This window comes from Pan troglodytes, chromosome 9 (assembly GCF_028858775.2).
Source record: "Pan troglodytes isolate AG18354 chromosome 9, NHGRI_mPanTro3-v2.0_pri, whole genome shotgun sequence".
Lineage (NCBI taxonomy): Eukaryota > Metazoa > Chordata > Mammalia > Primates > Hominidae > Pan > Pan troglodytes.
The window spans coordinates 32038939-32059365 of record NC_072407.2 but is presented as its reverse complement, the minus strand read 5'-3'; the positions used below and the strand labels follow the sequence as shown (position 1 = coordinate 32059365).

Here is a 20427-nt window from a genome sequence, read left to right as displayed (position 1 = left end):
ACATTTATGTAGTAAAATAGCTTTTTTCTCTCTCTTAGTGCCTTCGGGATCTTTCCTCAAAAGGCCTTTCCATTCATAAGCTTTTAAATTTTCGTTTCCACTTTCTCCTAATTTATGTTGGTGTTAAATGATAGGCAAGAATCTAAATTTATTTTTTCCAAAGAGACTAGCATTCTTATATAGATATATTGGCAATGCATCCTTAACAGCCACTGTGTTTTTTGTACAGTAAGTAGTCATATATAATTCTGTTTACTCAATTTCTACTCTATTGTTTCACCTGTTTGTCTGTCTTAGGGCCAGTAGCTATTATTTTAATATGTGATACTTTATAGTTTTTTTTATATAGTATGCTAGCCCTTCTTCATTATTCTTTGTCTGAAAAATATTCTTTGCTTTGTCTAGGAAATGAATATCAGAATAATTTCCAGTTTCAAGGAAATGAAATTTTTTTAATTCATAAATTGACTTCACATATTTCCAATATCAAATCTTCGTACTCTAGAATAGTTTGTCTCCCTGTATGCATATCTTTTTGTATGTTCCTCAGCAAAGTTTCAGAGTTTTCTTCGTGTTTTATAAATTTGACTGAATAGATCCCTAGATACAATATTTTGTATTTTTGTGACATAGACTACTTTTTACTTTTCTTAAATTAATAAGCCTAAATTCTTATTTTGGAAGAAACTAATTTTGTAAATTTTATGAATTTTAATTATTTTCTAATAACTAGACTTGATTTTTGAATAGATATTTATTTGACGTGAAATCTTTACTTTCAAACTACAAGTGTATTGACTAAGAGTAAAATATGTACCTATTTTGGGGTCTGGAAAATAGATAGCACACTCACTGAGTGTAGTGCAAGACGGGGGTGCTGACAGCAAAATTTATTTATGGAACTGATAAAATTTCTGACATTAAATGAAAAGTCAAGATTTCCTCATTATCCATCTGGAAACTCACATTTGGTAATACTTCTGTCTGTAACCTTTCCTTTTTTAAAATTTTGCACCCAATGTCAGTGATTTTATCTTAAAGTACAATAAAAGATACTAGGAGAACCAGTCTCTTAACATAGTACCAATATTCTGATTGAATATAGAGTTCACACATAAGCTTAAGTTTCCCCTAAAATTACTTGAATACAAGGAAATTTCATTTGAAAGATAGGAAATCTCTATACTAATTTCTCATATAACAAATATAAAGCAGGAAAATGTTAATAAACCAAATCTTCCATATTTTTTCCATTTGGCAACAAAATTTAATCATGAAACAATGGAAATCATGCTTGTATCCCTAAATACATTTTGTTTGACTTATCATCCCCATGTACATAAGACAGTATTTAGTTATTCATCTATAGCTGCAAATATTACTGTGAATTAAAAGGTTCTTTGTATTGTCCCTTCTTTTCCATCTTTGGTAAGTGTAAATACTGAGAAAATGAAACTGAGAGAGAAACATGATATCTGCTATTTCCCACAGAAAAATATCAAAAGGTTATGGGTTGATTTATTATTCAAAGTGCTGGATTAATTTAAAGGACTATAATAGTTCCCTATGTATTAGGACAATAGTTCCCTATGTATTAGGGAACTATTATACATCCCTAACCATGAGAGTGTCTCATAAGTGTATTATAAAATGTTTATTAGTTTGGTTAATTTAGTGGTACTTTATCTTATATTAGTTTGGTTAATTTAATGGTACTTTATCTTATAAGATAAGTTTACGTATCTTATAAATAGTTAAAATTCATTTACCTGTATCATTTGCAACTATGAATTCCATGAGTCATAAGGCTGTTAAAAAGAATCCAGATTTATGATGAGTACACTAATTGTATCAATCATTTGTAGCCTAGAAGTGTTTATTGAAATGTATACATTAATATTTGATTTCACTTTAGAACTTTGCCAACTAATTTTGATTTAGCACAGTTTCCCAGAATTTCTCCTCACGTACATATTAACAGGAGTGCTTGCTTGCAAAGGAAGAATCCTTGCCATCGTTTTGTACCAAACCTCAATTAGATCTAATCCCATTCATCAATGTCTCCCTGTCATGAACCCTACTTTGCAGCCTATGACTCATGTTTGCTAAATACCGCATTCTTCCTTTACAATAACATACAGCTCTATAAATCTCTTAACGTTTACAGTCTTAAACTTTTGATAAATTAGTTCCTCTGGGTAAAATCATTCAGAACACATGATATGGCACTTCAAAAGATGACCCCAAAAGCCCTGCCCGTTTTTAAGAGAGGGATTTTAAACCCATTAGTGATAAATTATCTAGTCTCTTTATTTTATGTAAAGGAACCATCTGTGAAATATTTCCAAAAGCTGAAAAATAAATATAAAGCCCCCTCTACTTAAGAAACCACATGAATTGCCATTTAGCAATTATGTTTTAGAGATTTATTTAAAACAAAGAAAAAGATGTTTCTTAATTTATTTTAAAATATTTTTAGAAAATTTGGCATAAGAAATGAATAATGTAGTGACATCTAAACTAGTTTTAATTTCTCTTGTCTCTTTCCACTGCAGTCTACACTTCACACTGCCAACAAAGTGATCTTCCTAATAAAGTGTAGACCTCTCAGAAGAGTCTTCAAAGGCTTTCCAAGTCCAGTGTCAAGCTATAGGCATACTTTTGTCCAGCACCTGGTATCCCAACCTTCTGTTATCATGATTTCTGTTTCTGGCCTCTGCAATTTCCAAGCTTTTCTATCAATTTCAAATGCTTGTTTTCTCTACATCCATCCCACTTCTTGGCCTAAATCTTTCTCCACAATGAGAGTCCAATTCAGATACTTCCTTCTTTATTAAATCTTCCTTTTAATGGATCATCTTTCCTTTGCCTGCATATATTCATCTGTATTCCCATGGCTTTTAAGTTTTTTATTCCTTTCACTAGTGTTTTAACCTTGTTACTGTCTTAGCAATAAATATTTATTTTAATTTGGAAAAAAGTGAAGCCAAAAGAAACAAGATATACTTTATTAACTTATATTAGTATTTAGTTTTAATAGCCTACTGGACTTTTTTTCTGAGCATACATTTGTGGTTTGCTTTTTTAAAACAAGAACAGTGGAATCTATTATATATATATAGTTGATAACCAGCCTCTTTTTCACTGAACTACTTGCTGTAGACACATTTTGCTATCAACGAATATGAATTTAAGTCATTTTTAATAGCTGCATATTATATTTGCCTAATCTGCTAATTAACATTTAGTTTGTTTTCACTTTATTATTACAAGCAACACCCCATTAAATGTCTGTGCATGTGTATTTATTTTGCAACTTGCCTAATTATTTCCTTAGGCTAAGCCCTTAGAAGAAGAATAGCTTAATCAAACAGTATGTATACTTTAAAGGCATTAGATATGCATTGTCAGATTCCCCACCCCCAGAACTATTATAAGTGTAGTCTACCATTGTAAGTGGGTAATGAAGGTGAAGGTGAACATTTTTTCATGTGCTTTTTGTCTAGTTATAGTTTGTTCTGAATTAACTGCCTCTTCCTTTGCCTTATTTTGCTCTTATCTATTTTATTTTGTAAGAATTATTTCTCTCAGAGACAGACCAGCCAACCTATATACACATATATACATAGACATACATACATACACATACACGAGCTCTAAATCCTTTGCCAAATGTGTTACATGTATTTTTTTCTCTCTTATTCATGGTTGGTTTTGATTTTTATGTAACCCAATTTTAAGTTATGAAGATATTCATGTTTTATTTGCCTACTTTCTCTTTTCAGTAATAATAGGAAATAGCATTTCATTTTGGGAGCAATGAAGTAGTATGTTGCCTCCTATTCATATTTTTGAGTCTGTGAAGAAAGTTTTATTTTTTTAAGTCTCCATTATGTTTATTATATATGTTATTACTCTGTATTACTTGCATTACTTTTTACCTGACTTCTACCTGGAAAATAAGAAACATGACTCCAACTCTGGCAACAACAAATATAATTGCTATCATGACTTTGAGAATGTCATTTTCTTGCTGTGAGCAACAAATTATAAAATAATGAAGTTTAAATAAACACTAAAACCGTCTAGTACTAAATTCTGGTTGTTTGTATAAGATGATCCCCATTGTAACTTTCCTGGTGGCCAGTAGTTAGGACCACTCTTTTAAAGTAGAGATTCAGTGAAAAATAGATATAGATTGCTAAACTATGTAATTCCCATGACATAGAAATGTCATAGTTAAAGTAAGTAAGGCCTTATCTTACGTGAGCCTTTCAGTTTTTGCTATTAGGAAACATTTGTGTGTAAGTTTATTCCTTTTTTCTTGTAGCGATGGACTAAAACCAAGCATTTGGTTTCAAATTATTTGGATTTGACTTGTCATTGACAACTGTTTTAAGGACATTTCCAACATTTCTTAAAACTATCCTTAGGAAGATATAAAATTACTGGGGATTTTTCTGTTTTCTATTGGAATATATGCTGGATGATTATATATAACAAACTTACAATATTTACAATACTTCTTTCTCTTTTTTTTTTTTTTTTTTTTTTTTTCTGAGACGAAGTGTTGCTCTTGTTGCCCAGGCTGGACTGCAATGGCATGACCTAGGCTCACTGCAACCTCTGCATCCCAGGTTCAAGCGATTCTCCTCCCTCAGCCTCCCAAGTAGCTGGGATTACAGGCGCCCACCACCAGGCCCGGCTAATTTTTTTGTATTTTTAGTAGAGAAGGGGTTTCACCACATTTACCAGGCTGGTCTTAAACTCCTGACCTCCGGTGATCCACCTATCTCAGCCTCCCAAAGTGCTGGGATTACAGGCATGAGCCACCACACCCAGACAGTATTTACAATATTTCTTTTTTTTTTTCATTTAATTTCAATATTTTTTTTCTTTTTTTTTTTTTATTTTATTATTATACTTTAAGTTTTAGGGTACATGTGCACATTGTGCAGGTTAGTTACATATGTATACATGTGCCATGCTGGTGCGCTGCACCCACTAACTCGTCATCTAGCATTAGGTATATCTCCCAGTGCTATCCCTCCCCCCTCCCCCCACCCCACAACAGTCCCCAGAGTGTGATGTTCCCCTTCCTGTGTCCATGTGATCTCATTGTTCAATTCCCACCTATGAGTGAGAATATGCAGTGTTTGGTTTTTTGTTCTTGCGATAGTTTACTGAGAATGATGATTTCCAATTTCATCCATGTCCCTACAAAGGACATGAACTCATCATTTTTTATGGCTGCATAGTATTTCATGGTGTATATGCGCCACATTTTCTTAATCCAGTCTATCATTGTTGGACATTTGGGTTGGTTCCAAGTCTTTGCTATTGTGAATAGTGCTGCAATAAACATACGTGTGCATGTGTCTTTATAGCAGCATGATTTATAGTCCTTTGGGTATATATACCCAGTAATGGGATGGCTGGGTCAAATGGTACTTCTAGTTCTAGATCCCTGAGGAATCGCCACACTGACTTCCACAATGGTTGAACTAGTTTACAGTCCCACCAACAGTGTAAAAGTGTTCCTATTTCTCCACATCCTCTCCAGCACCTGTTGTTTTCTGGCTTTTTAATGATTGCCATTCTAACTGGTGTGAGATGGTATCTCATTGTGGTTTTGATTTGCATTTCTCTGATGGCCAGTGATGATGAGCATTTTTTCATGTGTTTTTTGGCTGCATAAATGTCTTCTTTTGAGAAGTGTCTGTTCATGTCCTTTGCCCACTTTTTGATGGGGTTGTTTTTTTCTTGTAAGTTTGTTTGAGTTCATTGTAGGTTCTGGATATTAGCCCTTTGTCAGATGAGTAGGTTGCAACCTACAATATTTCTAAACAGTATGCTATACTGCTGTTTCTTGATTCATTAGTGTTTAGATGTTATAACTTCTAATCATGAGAGATGAAGAATTAGCTCACTTACAACACCGCCACCTTATTTCTTCTCTGGTTTTGCTAATGTATTTTAGCAGGATCAGGTAAGAAGTGACATGTGTATGTTATATAATATATATATAAAGTATGTAATTTCACATTATATTTATACATATGTTAATATGTGTAACATTTAGAGCCTACTTAAGGAAATATTTTATAATTAAATAAAATATTATTTAAAACATCTATTAGAAGTAAGAATATACTGACATTTCTTAAACCTAATTTTAGGGAAACAGACATGAAGCATCTCTTTTTTTTTTTTCCTTTTTTTCTGCTTTTTACTGGAAACGTTTCACAGTCCTCAGCCAAATTTGTGAGATAGACTTCCTGGAGAATTGAAATATTTGAAAGATGCAAATACTGAAGTAGATTGATTGTGCTTATAGGTTGACTTAAGTAGCTTAAAGAGCAATACCACCAATAAATACATTTGTAGATGTTTCTCTTGAGGTATAGGCAGTCAATTTATCAAACTTTTTTCAAGTCTTTTTTATGTACTTCATCAGATTATCCTATGTTTTATTGTCAAAATCAAAATGCCCAATTTATTGCTTTTATTACACTACCATTCATCAATTATATGTCTTAAAATCCTACACATTTGAGAGATAGTGAGTGGCAGATGAATATCCAAACTTTGTTTACTTTTTTAACCACTTAACCACTCACCAAATATTTATTTATAATTTTTATAACCACTTAGCAAATGTAGTTTGTCATGCAAATTAATTATGTTTTCATTATGATTTCACTGTTTTTGTTTTTATTTTTAGCTGTGGTTTTATTAATAGCAAATTTAATACTCTATAATACTAATGTTAATATACTTCTGTTGTAATCCATGTTACATTGTTTTAGAATCTGGGTTATTAATGATGAAAATATTTGTATTTCTTCTCCATCTAATCCATGATTTCAGTGCATGCATTTACAGTTAATTTTAAAAGTGGTTTTAATACTTAAAAGTCTTTTGAGAGGCTTCTAAAACTTGGCAGTCTCAACAAAATGTTTTTGTCTAACTTCCTTTTTAAGTCTGTCTTTGGACTTACAGTAAACAAACTTTTTGAAGCGGGAATCTCTAGCCATAATGCAGGAACAGATGAATAGAACACTCACCACTTCATCCTGAAACGCACACTTTCAGTTTTTTATAGGATGCCTTAAAGCATCATATAAATATTTTTAAAATGTTTCCTAAACTATTAATGAGTAAGTATTACAAAACTAGGGTTGGACTTATTAAACAAAGCTCTGATTTATAGTTATCTCCAGAAAACTAGTCAATCTGGGGGAACCTACAGATGTCCATCTTTCTTATTTTTATGTTTCATTTACAAAGAACTTTTTGATTTTCCATTTAGGGGGTATATGGGCCTGGCTACCAGTATTATAGAGAAGTGGGAGAAAAATCAGCATATATTTATTATTAAGAAATTATTTAATGCACCTAGTGTCAGCTGTGCATGTTGGCCCCAGTCTACAGCCTATCCAGAGAGTAAAACTTCATGTCTTTTAATAGGGTAACAAAGGAGCGGTTACCTAGCAATGTAGGTGATGGTAATGGGGTAAGGGAGATCTGGGAATCCAACTTCCTTATACAGACTTCCAAGAATTCTCCTGTTTTAACTCCACCCTGTGCTTTCAGAGACAACCTCATGCCTTCAGTTCCTCAGATCTTCAGAGGTTTGAAAGAGCTGATTTTTTATTGGCTTCCTACCCACCACCCCAAACATTATTCCCCCCCCTTTTTTTTTTGGTCATTTATTATTTTACAGAGCAGGATTATATTTATTATATAAAATAATCAAATGTATAAAAAGGAAAATAAAATAATTCATTATTTTCCCAGTGAGCTATAAACCTGTGTTAACATTTTGATGAATTGGATTATATTTCCTTCTCTGTTTTCTATTACTTTTCCCCCCATTTTTGCTCAGGAGGTTTGTGCGCTTTGATTTGGTTTTTGTTTTTGTTTTTGTTTTGTCAAAATTGGGATCATACTGTATACTACCTCATTAATGAACTTTTTTTATATCATCAAATAATCTATAAAATATAGTTTTAAATATCAGTGTAATTGTGGATGTTCATGTTCATTTAGTTATTTAGTCATTGCCTAAGTGATTTAATTAACTTCTGTGGTAGGGGCTCAGCATTGTGTGGTGGTGAAGAACTTGGCATCTGGATTAGCAAAAGGTCTGAGTTTGTATGCCAGTTCTGTCATTTCTTTACATTTTCTTTTTATAGGTCCAGTGAGTTTTCTGTTTGCTTATTATAATTATGTTTTTTCCTGTAAAATTAAGGGGAAAAAATATATTCCTGTCCACTGATCCAACAGCCCAGAGAATGTAGGGAAGGAACCAGAGCCACAGGTAGTCTCAGCTAGAAATCTGCCCCTTTGCCCAAGAGTATCTCATCCATGTGTGGTATAGCCACCAGTGATGGGAACAAGCCTGATAACATTGGGTACTTTTTAGTGTTTTTTTTCTGCACTGAAACAACTGAGCCAGGACTGAATTTTAGAGCCTCTTAGCGCTACTTTTAGTGTTCAGATGTTGCCATTTTACTATATTGCATAGCTGTGTCTCACTCATTCTCCCCAACTCCCACCTTACCCCATCATCCCTGGTTCTAATTTAAGGCCCTTTACTGATATCTGTCAGTGTCTTTTACTTAACTCCTTGGGATAGCACTGAAGGGTAAAGGATAGGGACTACTATAAGTCATTCTCCTCCATGCCTTCCCTTAAGAGTCTGAGCTATACAATATTCTTCAGAAAGTCCTCTAATGTTCTGGCACTCAGATGATAATGTTTTCCCATTACCAACATTAGGTCAAGTTTACCCTTTTTTTAATGATGTGATCATTTTAAAGGGAATCTGAGTGGGAGCTAGATGCCTCTATTCAGGTTATCACTTTGGTTAAAATTGTCTTTTGCAGTTAACCTTCAAATGCCTCCTTGTACTATGGGTATTTCTCAAGTGTGCCAACCAAGTACTGTTTCTAGTGAGAAATTCTTCAAGCAGCCAGTGTCTTTCTAAATTCCTTCCCCATCAAAAAGAAAAGATTCTAATATGTATATTCTTTTATCAAAACTCATTCATTACAAGTTTGCATTTTGCATTTTCAAGCTTCCTTAAACATGGATCAAAATGCATTGGCTCCTTTTTAAAGAACTGAATGCTATACTAACAAAATATTATAAGAGGAGCAGTTAGACCTTGTATCTGAAAACATAGTATGTCTATGCCTGGAACTGTCTATAAACCTGTTTTAATTGTTTGGGAGTGTCCAGAGATGAATATGCAGAGACAGTAGGGTGCCTAACCTAAAAAGAGATGCTGTTTTTAACATCATTCTACCAACTTAAATCTTACCCATTAATTGCCTTTGGTACAACTTCCTTGGAGGTGAACTTCATTTTCAATACTGTCTCTATCTGCTACTTTTGTTCTAGGACTGTTTCCTACTTATCCTTACTCCTTTTCTTTCCTTTCCCCTACCTCAGCATAATAATAACACTCATCGTCTCTGAATAAGAAATCACAGCCTCAAACCCCAAAGAGTTTCTACTGCCTCAAGTCTCTATGAGTGTCCAAACTAGAAAGGGAAAAATGCAGATTCCAGGACTCCTACAGTTACATGGATCAGAACTCCTGAATAGAGGACAGGATCCCAAGCTTGATGAGTGGGAGTAGAGGGAAGGGGATGTCAAAAAAAAAAAGAATGCCAAAGTTGAGGGAATGACATGCATAAATGGTTCATGGTTTTATGGAGCATTGTCAATTTCTCTTAATTTACTTATGTAGAATTAATATATACTACTTTCTGTGAACTCTTTATTATAAGGCAGCTAATTACATATATAGATATTATAATACCCTTCTCACATCTCTCCATCACTGCTCCTACCACTCTTACCCAAGCTGTCATTTCTTGCTTAAGCTATAGCAATAGCCTTGTTACCGATTTTTCTGTTTTCTCTCTTGACCATTCTTGACACAGCAAGCAAATCAATCTTTTTCCTGAACATCAATCAGATCACATTATATCCATATTTGAAACCCTCCACAGATCTCCCTTTACACTTGGAATAAATAAAAACCCTTGTCTTGTCCATAAATCCTAACATAAGTTGCCCCTTTTGATCTCTCTAGCCTCTTATTCTGCCTGTCCCTCTAACTCACAGCACTTCAATCAAACTAGCCTCTTTTCCTCGAGCTCAACAAATTCATTGTTGCCGTTGGATCTCTGCACATGCTATTTTTTCTGCTGTTTCCCCCAGATCTTCATAGAACTGCCTCCTTCTTAGCCATTCAAGTCTCAGATCACATATTCCATCCTTAGAATTGTTATTCTAGCCATCATAGTTAAAACATCCTATCTCCCATCACTGTCTATTCCATTTCTCTGTTTTATTGTCTTTACAATTAATTTATCATCCTAATTTATTTTATTTGTTTATTGTCATCTGCCTTCTCCCCTCAAAAATGTAAATTCTTAACTGTCTTGTTTATCACTGTACCTAGCATGGTATGGTAGGTACTTAATAAATATTGGGTGGATGAACAGTGAATTCTTTTTATGCAGGTGTACTCCTTTTAGATTGTTGCTTTTGTACCATAGCTGACTACAACTTTTTTTCATAAATAAAACATATGTTGATCCTGGATTCAAAATAGTAGTAGTGATTTTTTTCTTTTAAATTTTTTGACATTATGCTTCTTGTTATTATTTGGGCATAAATTTCAAAAAGTCCTATTCACTTACATCCCATGGGTCATAATCATTCAAGGTAATAGAAATGGAGCACACTTAGAATATGTTGAGGAGTTAAAGTCTCAAGAGATGTTGTGGAAATAGCAAAATTACTCAGAAACCATAACATACATTGCTACCCACTACCTCTTATATTTAAGTATATGATACACTGGACTAGTTCCTTAGATAGACCCTAGAGATATGTCTTCCCAAGTGACTGCCAGTCTTCCCTATTCCAGTTTGCAAGAGCGTGCCTTATAACAATGCATTTTTAATTTCCCGTTCCCTTCTGTGTAGCACCCACGTTGCTAGGGTATTTTATGGGCTATCATCATCTATATGGTCTCTTGTTCTGCAAGGCACAGCCTGCAACTTTGTGATTCATTTTCTCATTTTATGGGGCCTTTCTGAAGGAATTATAATCTGCCTCCAAGTTCCTTCTTATCACTTCTACTCTATAAGCACAAGAATTATGGAATATTGTTAGATAGTGTTTTCCCAAGCTGAATCAGGGGAAACTACAACTGTCCCATGCCTGCTCTTCTGGAAATTTACTGTATACCCCTTTCCTCTAATGGAAAAGTACAGCAGATCTCTTTTATAGACATAGACCTAACATATCCAACAGTTCTTATAGCCTATTGAACTTTCTGATCCCCCAACTCAACACTCTCCACTTGCCATACCCACATAAAGTTCTTTATTACCTAACTTAGCTAAAGGATAATAATTATTTGTTATGTAATTGTATTTATATATTATAAAAATTGTATTCAGAGTAAAATTTAGTTGTTTATGCTTTTAGTTTTCATTAAGTTGGGTCATTATCCTTTTATGTTTATAGTTACAGAAGATTGACTTAAATTTTTATTTAAACCTTTAAATTTTGTTTTTGCTCTGGTTAGCTCCTGAAGCTTTCTAAGCAACTAATCAGCCTAAGTAGTTCTGAATTGACCATCTGCCTTCTGCCCTTTTATTTTATCTGAACTTAATAATTGAGAGAATGAAAAGAACTCTTTAGATTTATATCATATACATGTTGTGTGTCTGTAGCATCGCTTCTTCTAGGCCCAGTAAAACAATTGTATGTAAATCCACATTAACTACCACATCTCCATGCTATTCCTTCAGCTTATACTCTGCCAGGAGAGCAGGATTATAGCTAAAGATATATCACTGTAACACCACTATTCCTTTTACTGATAAATTGTTAGTCAGTCTGATCATACTAAATTTGATGTCGGGTGTATGCTTAGATTATCCCAGAGGACACGTGGATATTTCTTCAGTGTTCTACCAGAAGACTGTGATTTTTATCACTCTTTACTAGCAGTAGGGAAAATGTGGTCCACCATGATGGGAATTTGCCCAGTTGCCACTCCCAGAGATTATACCTGCTAAGTATGTATTTTAAAAAATAATGACTCTATAATTCTTGTCCCTTGAGATTTCATGTTCCATTGTATTTTAAAGTTTAAAATGTTATTATAAGGTCTGCATTTGCAAATAACATATATACCTGTTTCAATAATACCTGTGGTTTATATTAATCATCAGCCTTGATAAACTGGATATCTGATAAACTGAAAGTGAAGCACTGTTTGAAATATATTGTTTTAGAGATAACAGTAAGTTAGTTTTTGATGATTGGAAAGTAAATTACAACTCTCCTTGTAAAAGTTGTAATATTAACAGTTGAAACATATTTGCATTTCTAGAGCCTTTCTTTGAACCCTTATCATATAATCCTATTCGTATATAAAAAGGTAATATCTGCTTTTTTCTAGGGGATATTAATGCCCACACTGCTTAAGTGAGTTGCCCAAGGTCACTTGGTGAGCTGTTGGTGGAGCCAGAAATAGAATCCAAGTCTCCTGACTCCCAATTCAGTCCTCTACCCTCCATGTAGTTTTCTATCCCCTATACCCCTGCTGCCTCTCATGGGAAAAGAAGTTAATCTTCCAGCTATTAATAGCCACCAAATTGGTGGTAGCAGCACAGTGGAGAAAAGTAACTGTCTTTACTCTGCAGCATTAGTATAAAAATATCTGGTAATGGAAAATTTGACAAATGTCATGTTAAAGGGAGTGGAAAATTATTTTAAGATCTGGATCTCATTTATCTAGTTCTCAGAAAAGTAAAATTCCTCAGTAGAACAGGGATCATATTTTTCTTCTGTTTTTGAATTTTATTTCCTAGAGGGTAATTGTCAACCTAGCCAAAGCAGAGCATATTGTCAACTAATATAATAAGAATAGTGCTTGTACTGTTGCTGATTGTTTAAGTGTATTTTCTAACTTGGTTGAAAGTTTGAATTGCTTTATTGAAATGCATAACACTTATTCTGCTTTCAATGCTCTTTAAGTTAGTATTATACAGTAAAGTAAATATCAACTGGGAATTTTACTTCATGATTAGACAACATGAATGGAAATACATGTAATAGTTTCTTCCATTGACCGTACACTCCAAGCAAAGGTATTTCATGTCAGACACCATGAAGTTCACCAGAATGAAGTAGATAGAGTAGAAAAAAGTTAATTGAAAAATATAAGATAATCACACTGAAGTTGATCAAGTGTATTGTTACATATGTCATTATTTGGGGCATTAATAAAAGGTATTTACCAGATGTTTGTGTTTTTAAATGTTAAACATTAAATACTAAATCTAGTATTGTGGTAATAAGTTCTAATGAAACAATTTGTTTCTTAATTTTGGACCAAGGACCAAGAATTACCCAACTAAAAATATCAGCATATTTTGTTTCTATTTAAAGATTACTAAAAAGTCTTTAATGAGAAGGATGACATGAACAGAATTATGTTTTAACTATAAGCATAAAAAAGACAGAATTGGTATACATTGGAAAATGCAAGGGAAAAGGTAGAAAAAAAAAATCTAGTAATTTGGAACCCAGGTGACAGAGAAGGTAATGGTAAGAGGATAATTAGAAATATGGGAAACTGTGTAGAACAAGACAACTAGAGGGTCAAGTACAGCTCCTTAGGGAAATGTGTACATTTACTGGATGGAAGAAGAGAATAACACAGATGTTAGAATAGTACAGATATAATTTTGAAAAGCTACAGGAGTTATCAGATAAGGCTGAGAAAGATCATCAGACTTGGTGACCTCTTGACATTTGGGAGACTGACTTCTCCAGAGTGATGAGGGTGAAAGTACTCTGAACTCTTGGAATTATTTCATTTATCTTTAGTATTAAATCTTGTTTTTACAAACCTATGAGTTATGTATGATACAGGAGACAAATCAGTTAACTAGAATGCTTAATTGACTACAGTTTTCTCTCAATATCCTGGGGACAGGCAAGTTGATTCCAGGAACCCTCCCAGATACCAAAATCCATGGATACTCAAGTCCCTTACATAAAATGGCATAGTATATAGCCTACATGTATCCTTCTGTGTACTTTAAATCATCTCTAGATTACTTATAATACCTAATACAATACAAATGCCATTAAGTGGTTGTTATATTGTATATTTTTTAAATTGTTTTGGTTTATTTGTTTGTTTGTTTTGTGAATATTTTCAGTCTCTGGTTGGTTGAATCCACAGATGCAGAATCTGCAGCTACTGAGGGTCAACTCTGTATAACTGACACTGTAACAGAAACAATGCTTTCATTCACCCAGAATTTTACTGGTTATTGCCATTCTTGTTCATTTAGACTAGACTTCCACTCAATTAGTAATAAACTGATCACTGACACCCAAACCCTAGCATCACCAAGTATACTCATATAACAAACCTGTACGTGTACCCGCAAATCTAAAAAACAAGGCAAAACAAAAGTAATAAACTGGTAATATTTTACAATGGAACAAGTGTTAACCTCTGTGCCTATAAAAGTTTAATACTGTTTTCATCTTAAACCCAAATCAAACATGAAAGCTAGAAATTGTGAATTTTATTGGAATTGATTGATAATTTGTTTCCTAATTACCCAATATCTCAAGAAAGCTATACCTATAAATTAATATTGATATTAGCAATGTATTCTTTTGTTATAGAATTTCTTTATAATGAGTTTATCTTTATTTAAAGTTTTTAGCAGTAAACCGTGATATTTTCCTTTCCAACTTATATTTTTCAGATTTTTATCAATTGGCATAAAAATGCCTTATTATTAGGGTTTCTTAGTTTTAAAAGTAATGGGGGTTATTTAAAAAACTAGGAAACATTATCGAGTGTCTTTTTTTATTTTTTTGAATAGGCTCATCTTCAGGTGGATCTAATCTGGTTAAGATTCCTACAGAAAAAAGAACTCGGAGAAAACTAATGCCATCTCCCTTGAAAGGACAGCATGCTCTAAAGTCTCCACCATCTCAAAGTGTGCAGCTCAATGATTCTCTTAGCAAAGAACTTCAGCCTATTGTATATACACCAGAAGACTGTAGAAAAGCTTTTCAAAATCCATCTACAGTAACCTTAATGAAACCATCATCATTTACTACAAGTTTTCAGGCTATCAGCTCAAACGTAAACAGTGATAATTGTCTGAAAATGTTGTGTGAAGTAGCTATCCCTCATAGCAGAAGAAAAGAATGTGGACAGGAGGACTTGGACTCTACATTTACTATATGTGAAGACATCAAGAGCTCGAAGTGTAAATTACCCGAACAAGAATCACTACCAAATGATAACAAAGACATTTTACAACGGTACAAAAATATAATATTTGCCAATTCTTTTTTTTAACATAGACTTTCAACTATTAGTTGAGGTTTATTTCATAAACCAAGTGTGCCATTTTGATTATAAAACAGTCTGTTTTACTTTCATTAAATTTTAATTATCTTTCTCTCTGAATATTAATTCACTAACAAAATATTTTAAAGTCTTAAATTTGATATCTTAAGTCAGTTGACCGTTGTTAGTCTAGGAGAGACCTTAAGATATGTTTAGTTTGTTCTTCTTACTCTGAAGGTGGATTATACAAGCTATTGTTGGAGGATTATCATGTTTATTATTCATTAATATTTTCACTGAAGGAAATTTCACACTTTCTATTGATGTTTAGCAAACCTCAACTTACTCTGAAATGGTCATACCCCTAAAGTATGGTTGAATGTGTGTCATCCAAGCAAACATATCCTTCTCACTTTATCTGCATAATCATACCCAATCTAAATATGGAAAGAAAAATACCTTCACTATTCTATGCCACTGGGAATGCAGAAATCTCTTGATAGCAACTTTACCTGTGTTATAAAGAGAAAAGAATACCCCAGGACAAGCAAGGGAATCTTTACAGTATAGCAGAATGTTTTTCTTTATATATTAATACCAAATGGTTTTCTAATTATGGACACATTTGCTTCCTTTTCTCTTCATAGTTCAAATCAAAATTATTATTTTTTATTTGTCACTATTAATATACAGGCTTGATCCTTCTTCATTCTCAACTAAGCATTCTATGCCTGTACCAAGCATGGTGCCATCCTACATGGCAATGACTACTGCTGCCAAAAGGAAACGGAAATTAACAAGGTATGATTAAACATAAACTGGTTTGGTTCTGTAGTTATATAAGATAATCTTTATATATTATATGCTATTGCTTTTTTATTTTTTATAATTAGACTCTCAATGTTTAAGCATACTTAGGATAAATTTCTCTGAATGGGGTACTGGATTTATATTATCAAAAGGAGATCTTGAAAAACTCAAGTATTTCACTTGATATTTTATAAAATATTTCATATTACAGACTTTTAAAAATAAATTGAAAAGTTTTCTGTCAAAAACTACTTAATTTTAACTTTTCTGGGGTGACAATTTTTACTTACTTCGTTATTTCTACTTACTTCATTATCCTTTTTAAACATTACCAAATTTCTTCCATCATAGAATTATGTTATTTTAATGGATTAAGATATATGACTAAAATATAATGAGTGAAGAGACTTTTATTTCTGCCTAAGACAGTGTAGCTTGTATCAGACCAAGCTACCTATCAAGAACAGTTGTAAAAAGTGCATAAAATAGAACCAACAGCTGCTTGAAGGCAATGGAGAACAACCATGATAGCCAGGATGGAGAGCCTGAGATCCCAGAGAAAAGAGAAACATGCTATAGACAGCTAGACTTTCTCTGCCTCTGTTTTTTATTTAGCATTTGCCAATTTATGGCATAAGGCATAGAGGCCGAACAGAAAATGGAAACTTAGAGCTATCAGCTGTCTTACTCTGAGCTAGGGAAGCAAAATTATTCTGTACAGTTTTTGTCCTCAAGGTATTCGCCAAGTTCTCAGCTTTGTGGAATGAGAGGCTAAGACACCTAGCTGAAAGTAGCTGCTAAGAGGCTAAAGTATTAAGCAGAGTTTTGATGTTCTTATGAGGCTTTCACAGAAAAATTGGAGTTCAGGGACCACCATGAAGAAAAGGCCCTGTTAAACACATTAGGATTTTATTTGAGATCCCTGAAGGGTGTTTCACTAGGAGTAGGGCAACCTAGAAATAGGCCAGTTCTTGAAAGTCTGAAACAGACCTTAGACCAACTTAATTCTTGATTGGATCAAGGTGATTTATCTTTGCTCTGCATCAATGTTCGGCACTTAAACAAAAATTACAAAGTATGCCAGGAGACAGGACCAAATGACTAAAAATTAAGAGAAAAAAACATCATGGGAGCAGTGATTCATACGTGAGGCAGATATTGGGATTATCAGATAGGAATTTAAAATTTTTAACTGTAATAATTTCAACAAATAGATACTTCCCCAAAGAACCAGATTCTATTAAAATTAATCAAGTGGATATTCTAGAACTGAAAATATAGAATTTACTGAGATGAAGAACTCAATAAATCAATTCAGCAGATTACATACAGCAGAGGAGAGTATTAGTGAACTGAAAGATGGATTTGTTTTTTATTTTTTATTTTTGTGGGTACGTAGTAGGTGTATATATTAGGGGGTGCATGGGATATTTTGATACAAGCATACAATGTGTAATAATCACATCAGTGTAAATGGAGTATTCATTCATCTATCCTTTGTGTTATAAACAATCTAATTATACTCTTAGTTATTTTTTAAATGTACAATACATTATTGTTGACTGTAGTTACCCTGTTGTGCTATCAAATACTAGATCTTATTCGTTATATTTAGATTAAGCATCCCCCCATTAACCATCCTCCCCAATCTCCCGAAAAACCCTTCCCAGCCTCTGGTAACCATCATTCTACTCTCTATCTCCATGAGTTCAATTTATTTTTTAGCTCCCCAAAATAAGTGAGAACATGCCAAGCTTATCTTTCTGTACCTGGCTTATTTCACTTAACATAATTACCATCAGTTCCATCCACGCTGTTGCAAATGACAGGGTCTCATTCTTGTTTCATGGCTGAATGGTACTCTATTGTGTATAGGTACTATATTTTCTTTTTCTATTCATCTGTTGATTGGCACTTAGGTTGCTTCCAAATCTTGGCTATTGTGAGTAGTGTTGCAATAAACATGGTAGTGCAGATATCTCTTCAGTATACTGATTTCCTTTCATTTTGGCATGTATCTAGTAGGGGCATTGCTGGATCGTATGGTAGTACTATTTTTAGTTTTTTGAGGACTCTTCAAACTTTTCTTTATAGTGGTTGTACTAATTTACATCCCCATGAACAGTATACAAGTGTTCCCTTTTCTCCATATCCTTGCCAGTGTTTGTTGTTGACTGTCTTTTGGAAAAAAAGCCATTTTAACTGGGGTGAGATGATATCTCATTGTAGTTTTGATTTACATTTTTCTGATAATCAGTGATGTTGAGTACCTTTTCATATGCTTCTTTGCCATTTATATGTCTTCTTTTGAGAAATGTCTATTCTTTTGCCCATTTTAAAAATCAGATCATTAGATTTTTTTCCTAGAGTTGTTTGAGCTCCTTATGTATTATGGTTATTAATCCCTTGTCAGATAGATAGTTTGCAGGTATTTTCTCTAATTCTGTGGGTTGTCTCTTCACTTTATTGATTGTTTCCTTTGCTTTACAGAAGCTTTTTAACTTGATGTGATCCCATTTATCCATTTTTGCTTTGGTTCCCTGTGTAGGGTATTACTCAAGAAATCTTTGTCCAGTCCAGTGTCCTGGAGAGTTTCCCCAATGTTTTCTTTTAGCAGTTTCATAGTTTGAGGTCTTAAATTTAAATTTTTATCCATTTTGATTTCATTTCTGTATATTGCAAGAGATAGGGATCTAGCTTCATTCTTCTGCATATGGATAAACAGTTTTCCAGCACTGTTTATTGAAGAGACTATCTTTTTTCCCAATGTATGTTCTTGGCAGCTTTGTCAAAAATGAGTTTATTGTAAATGTGTAGATTTATTTTGGGGCTCTCTATTCTGTTCCACTGGTCTGTGTGTCTGGTTTTATGCCAGTCCCGTGCTTTTTTGGTTACTATAGCTCTGTAGTGTAATTTGAAGTCAGGTAATGTGATTCCTCCAGTTTTGATCTTTTTGCTCAGGATAGCTTTGGCTATTCTGGGTCTTTTGTGATTCCATATAAATTTTAGGATTGTTTTTTCTATTTCTATGAAGAGTGTCATTGGTATTTTGATAGGGATTGCATTGATTCTGTAGACCACTGTGAGTAGTGTGGACATTTTAACAATATTGATTCTTCCAATCCATGAACGTGGAATACCTTTCTATTTTTTTGTATCTGCTTTTCTTACATCAGTGTTTTATAGTTTTCATTATGGAGCTCTTTTACTTCTTTGGTTAACTCCTACTTATTTTATTTTTAGCTTTTGTAAAGGGGATTACTTTTTTTTTTTTCAAATTATTTCAGTGTTTGTATATAGATATGCTACTGATTTTTGTATATTGATTTTGTATTCTGGAACTCTACTGAATTTGTTTCTAGGTTCTCATAGTTTTTTGGTGGACTCTACGTTTTTCCAAATATATGATAAGATCATGTCATCTGCAAACAAGGATAATTTCACTTCTTCCTTTCCAATTTGGATGTTCTTTCTTTCTTTTCTTTCTCTTGTCTGATTGCTCTACTTAGGACTTCCAGTACTATGTTAAATAATCAATACTGGTGAAAGTGGGCATCCTTGTCATGTTCCACAACTTAGAGAAAAGAATTTCAGATTTTCTGCATTCAGGATAGTACCAGCTGTGGGTCTGTCGTGTATGGCTTTTATCGTGTTGAGATATGTTCCTTCTATACCCAGTTTTTTGAGAGTTGTTTTTTTTTTTTATGCTTTAAGTTCCACGGTACATGTGCATAACGTGCAGGTTTGTTACATATGTATACATGTGCCATGTTGGTGTGCTGCACCCATTAACTCGTCATTTACATTTGGTATATCTCCTAATGCTTTCCCTCTGCACTCCCCCTACCCCACAACAGGCCCCGGTGTGTGATGTTCGCCTTCTTGTGTCCATGTGTTCTCATTGTTCACTTCCCACCTATGAGTGAGAACATGCGGTGTTTGGTTTTTTGTCCTTGCTATAGTTTGCTGAGAATGATGGTTTTCAGCTTCATCCTGTCCCTACAAAGGACATGAACTCATCCTTTTTTATGGCTGCATAGTCTTCCATGGTGTGTATGTGCCACATCTTCTTAATCCAGTCTATCACTGATGGACATTTGGATTGGTTCCAAGTCTTTGCTATTGTGAACAGTGCCGCAATAAACATACGTGTGCATGTGTCTTTATAGCAGCATGATTTATAATCCTTT

At 33.6% G+C, this 20427-nt stretch overlaps 1 protein-coding gene across 5 annotated transcripts in view; it reads left to right on the top strand.

Moving 5' to 3' along the window:
• The window catches only part of KIF18A (kinesin family member 18A), an 87832-nt gene that overhangs the window by 55700 nt on the left and 11705 nt on the right, over positions 1-20427 (top strand). For all 5 annotated transcript variants that reach the window (XM_016920599.4, XM_001138250.5, XM_009460131.4 and 2 more), the window contains 2 exons: positions 14952-15399; positions 16121-16228. In XM_016920599.4, coding sequence (XP_016776088.1) covers positions 14952-15399; positions 16121-16228 — 556 coding nt within the window. The remainder of the gene's footprint in view (positions 1-14951; positions 15400-16120; positions 16229-20427) is intronic.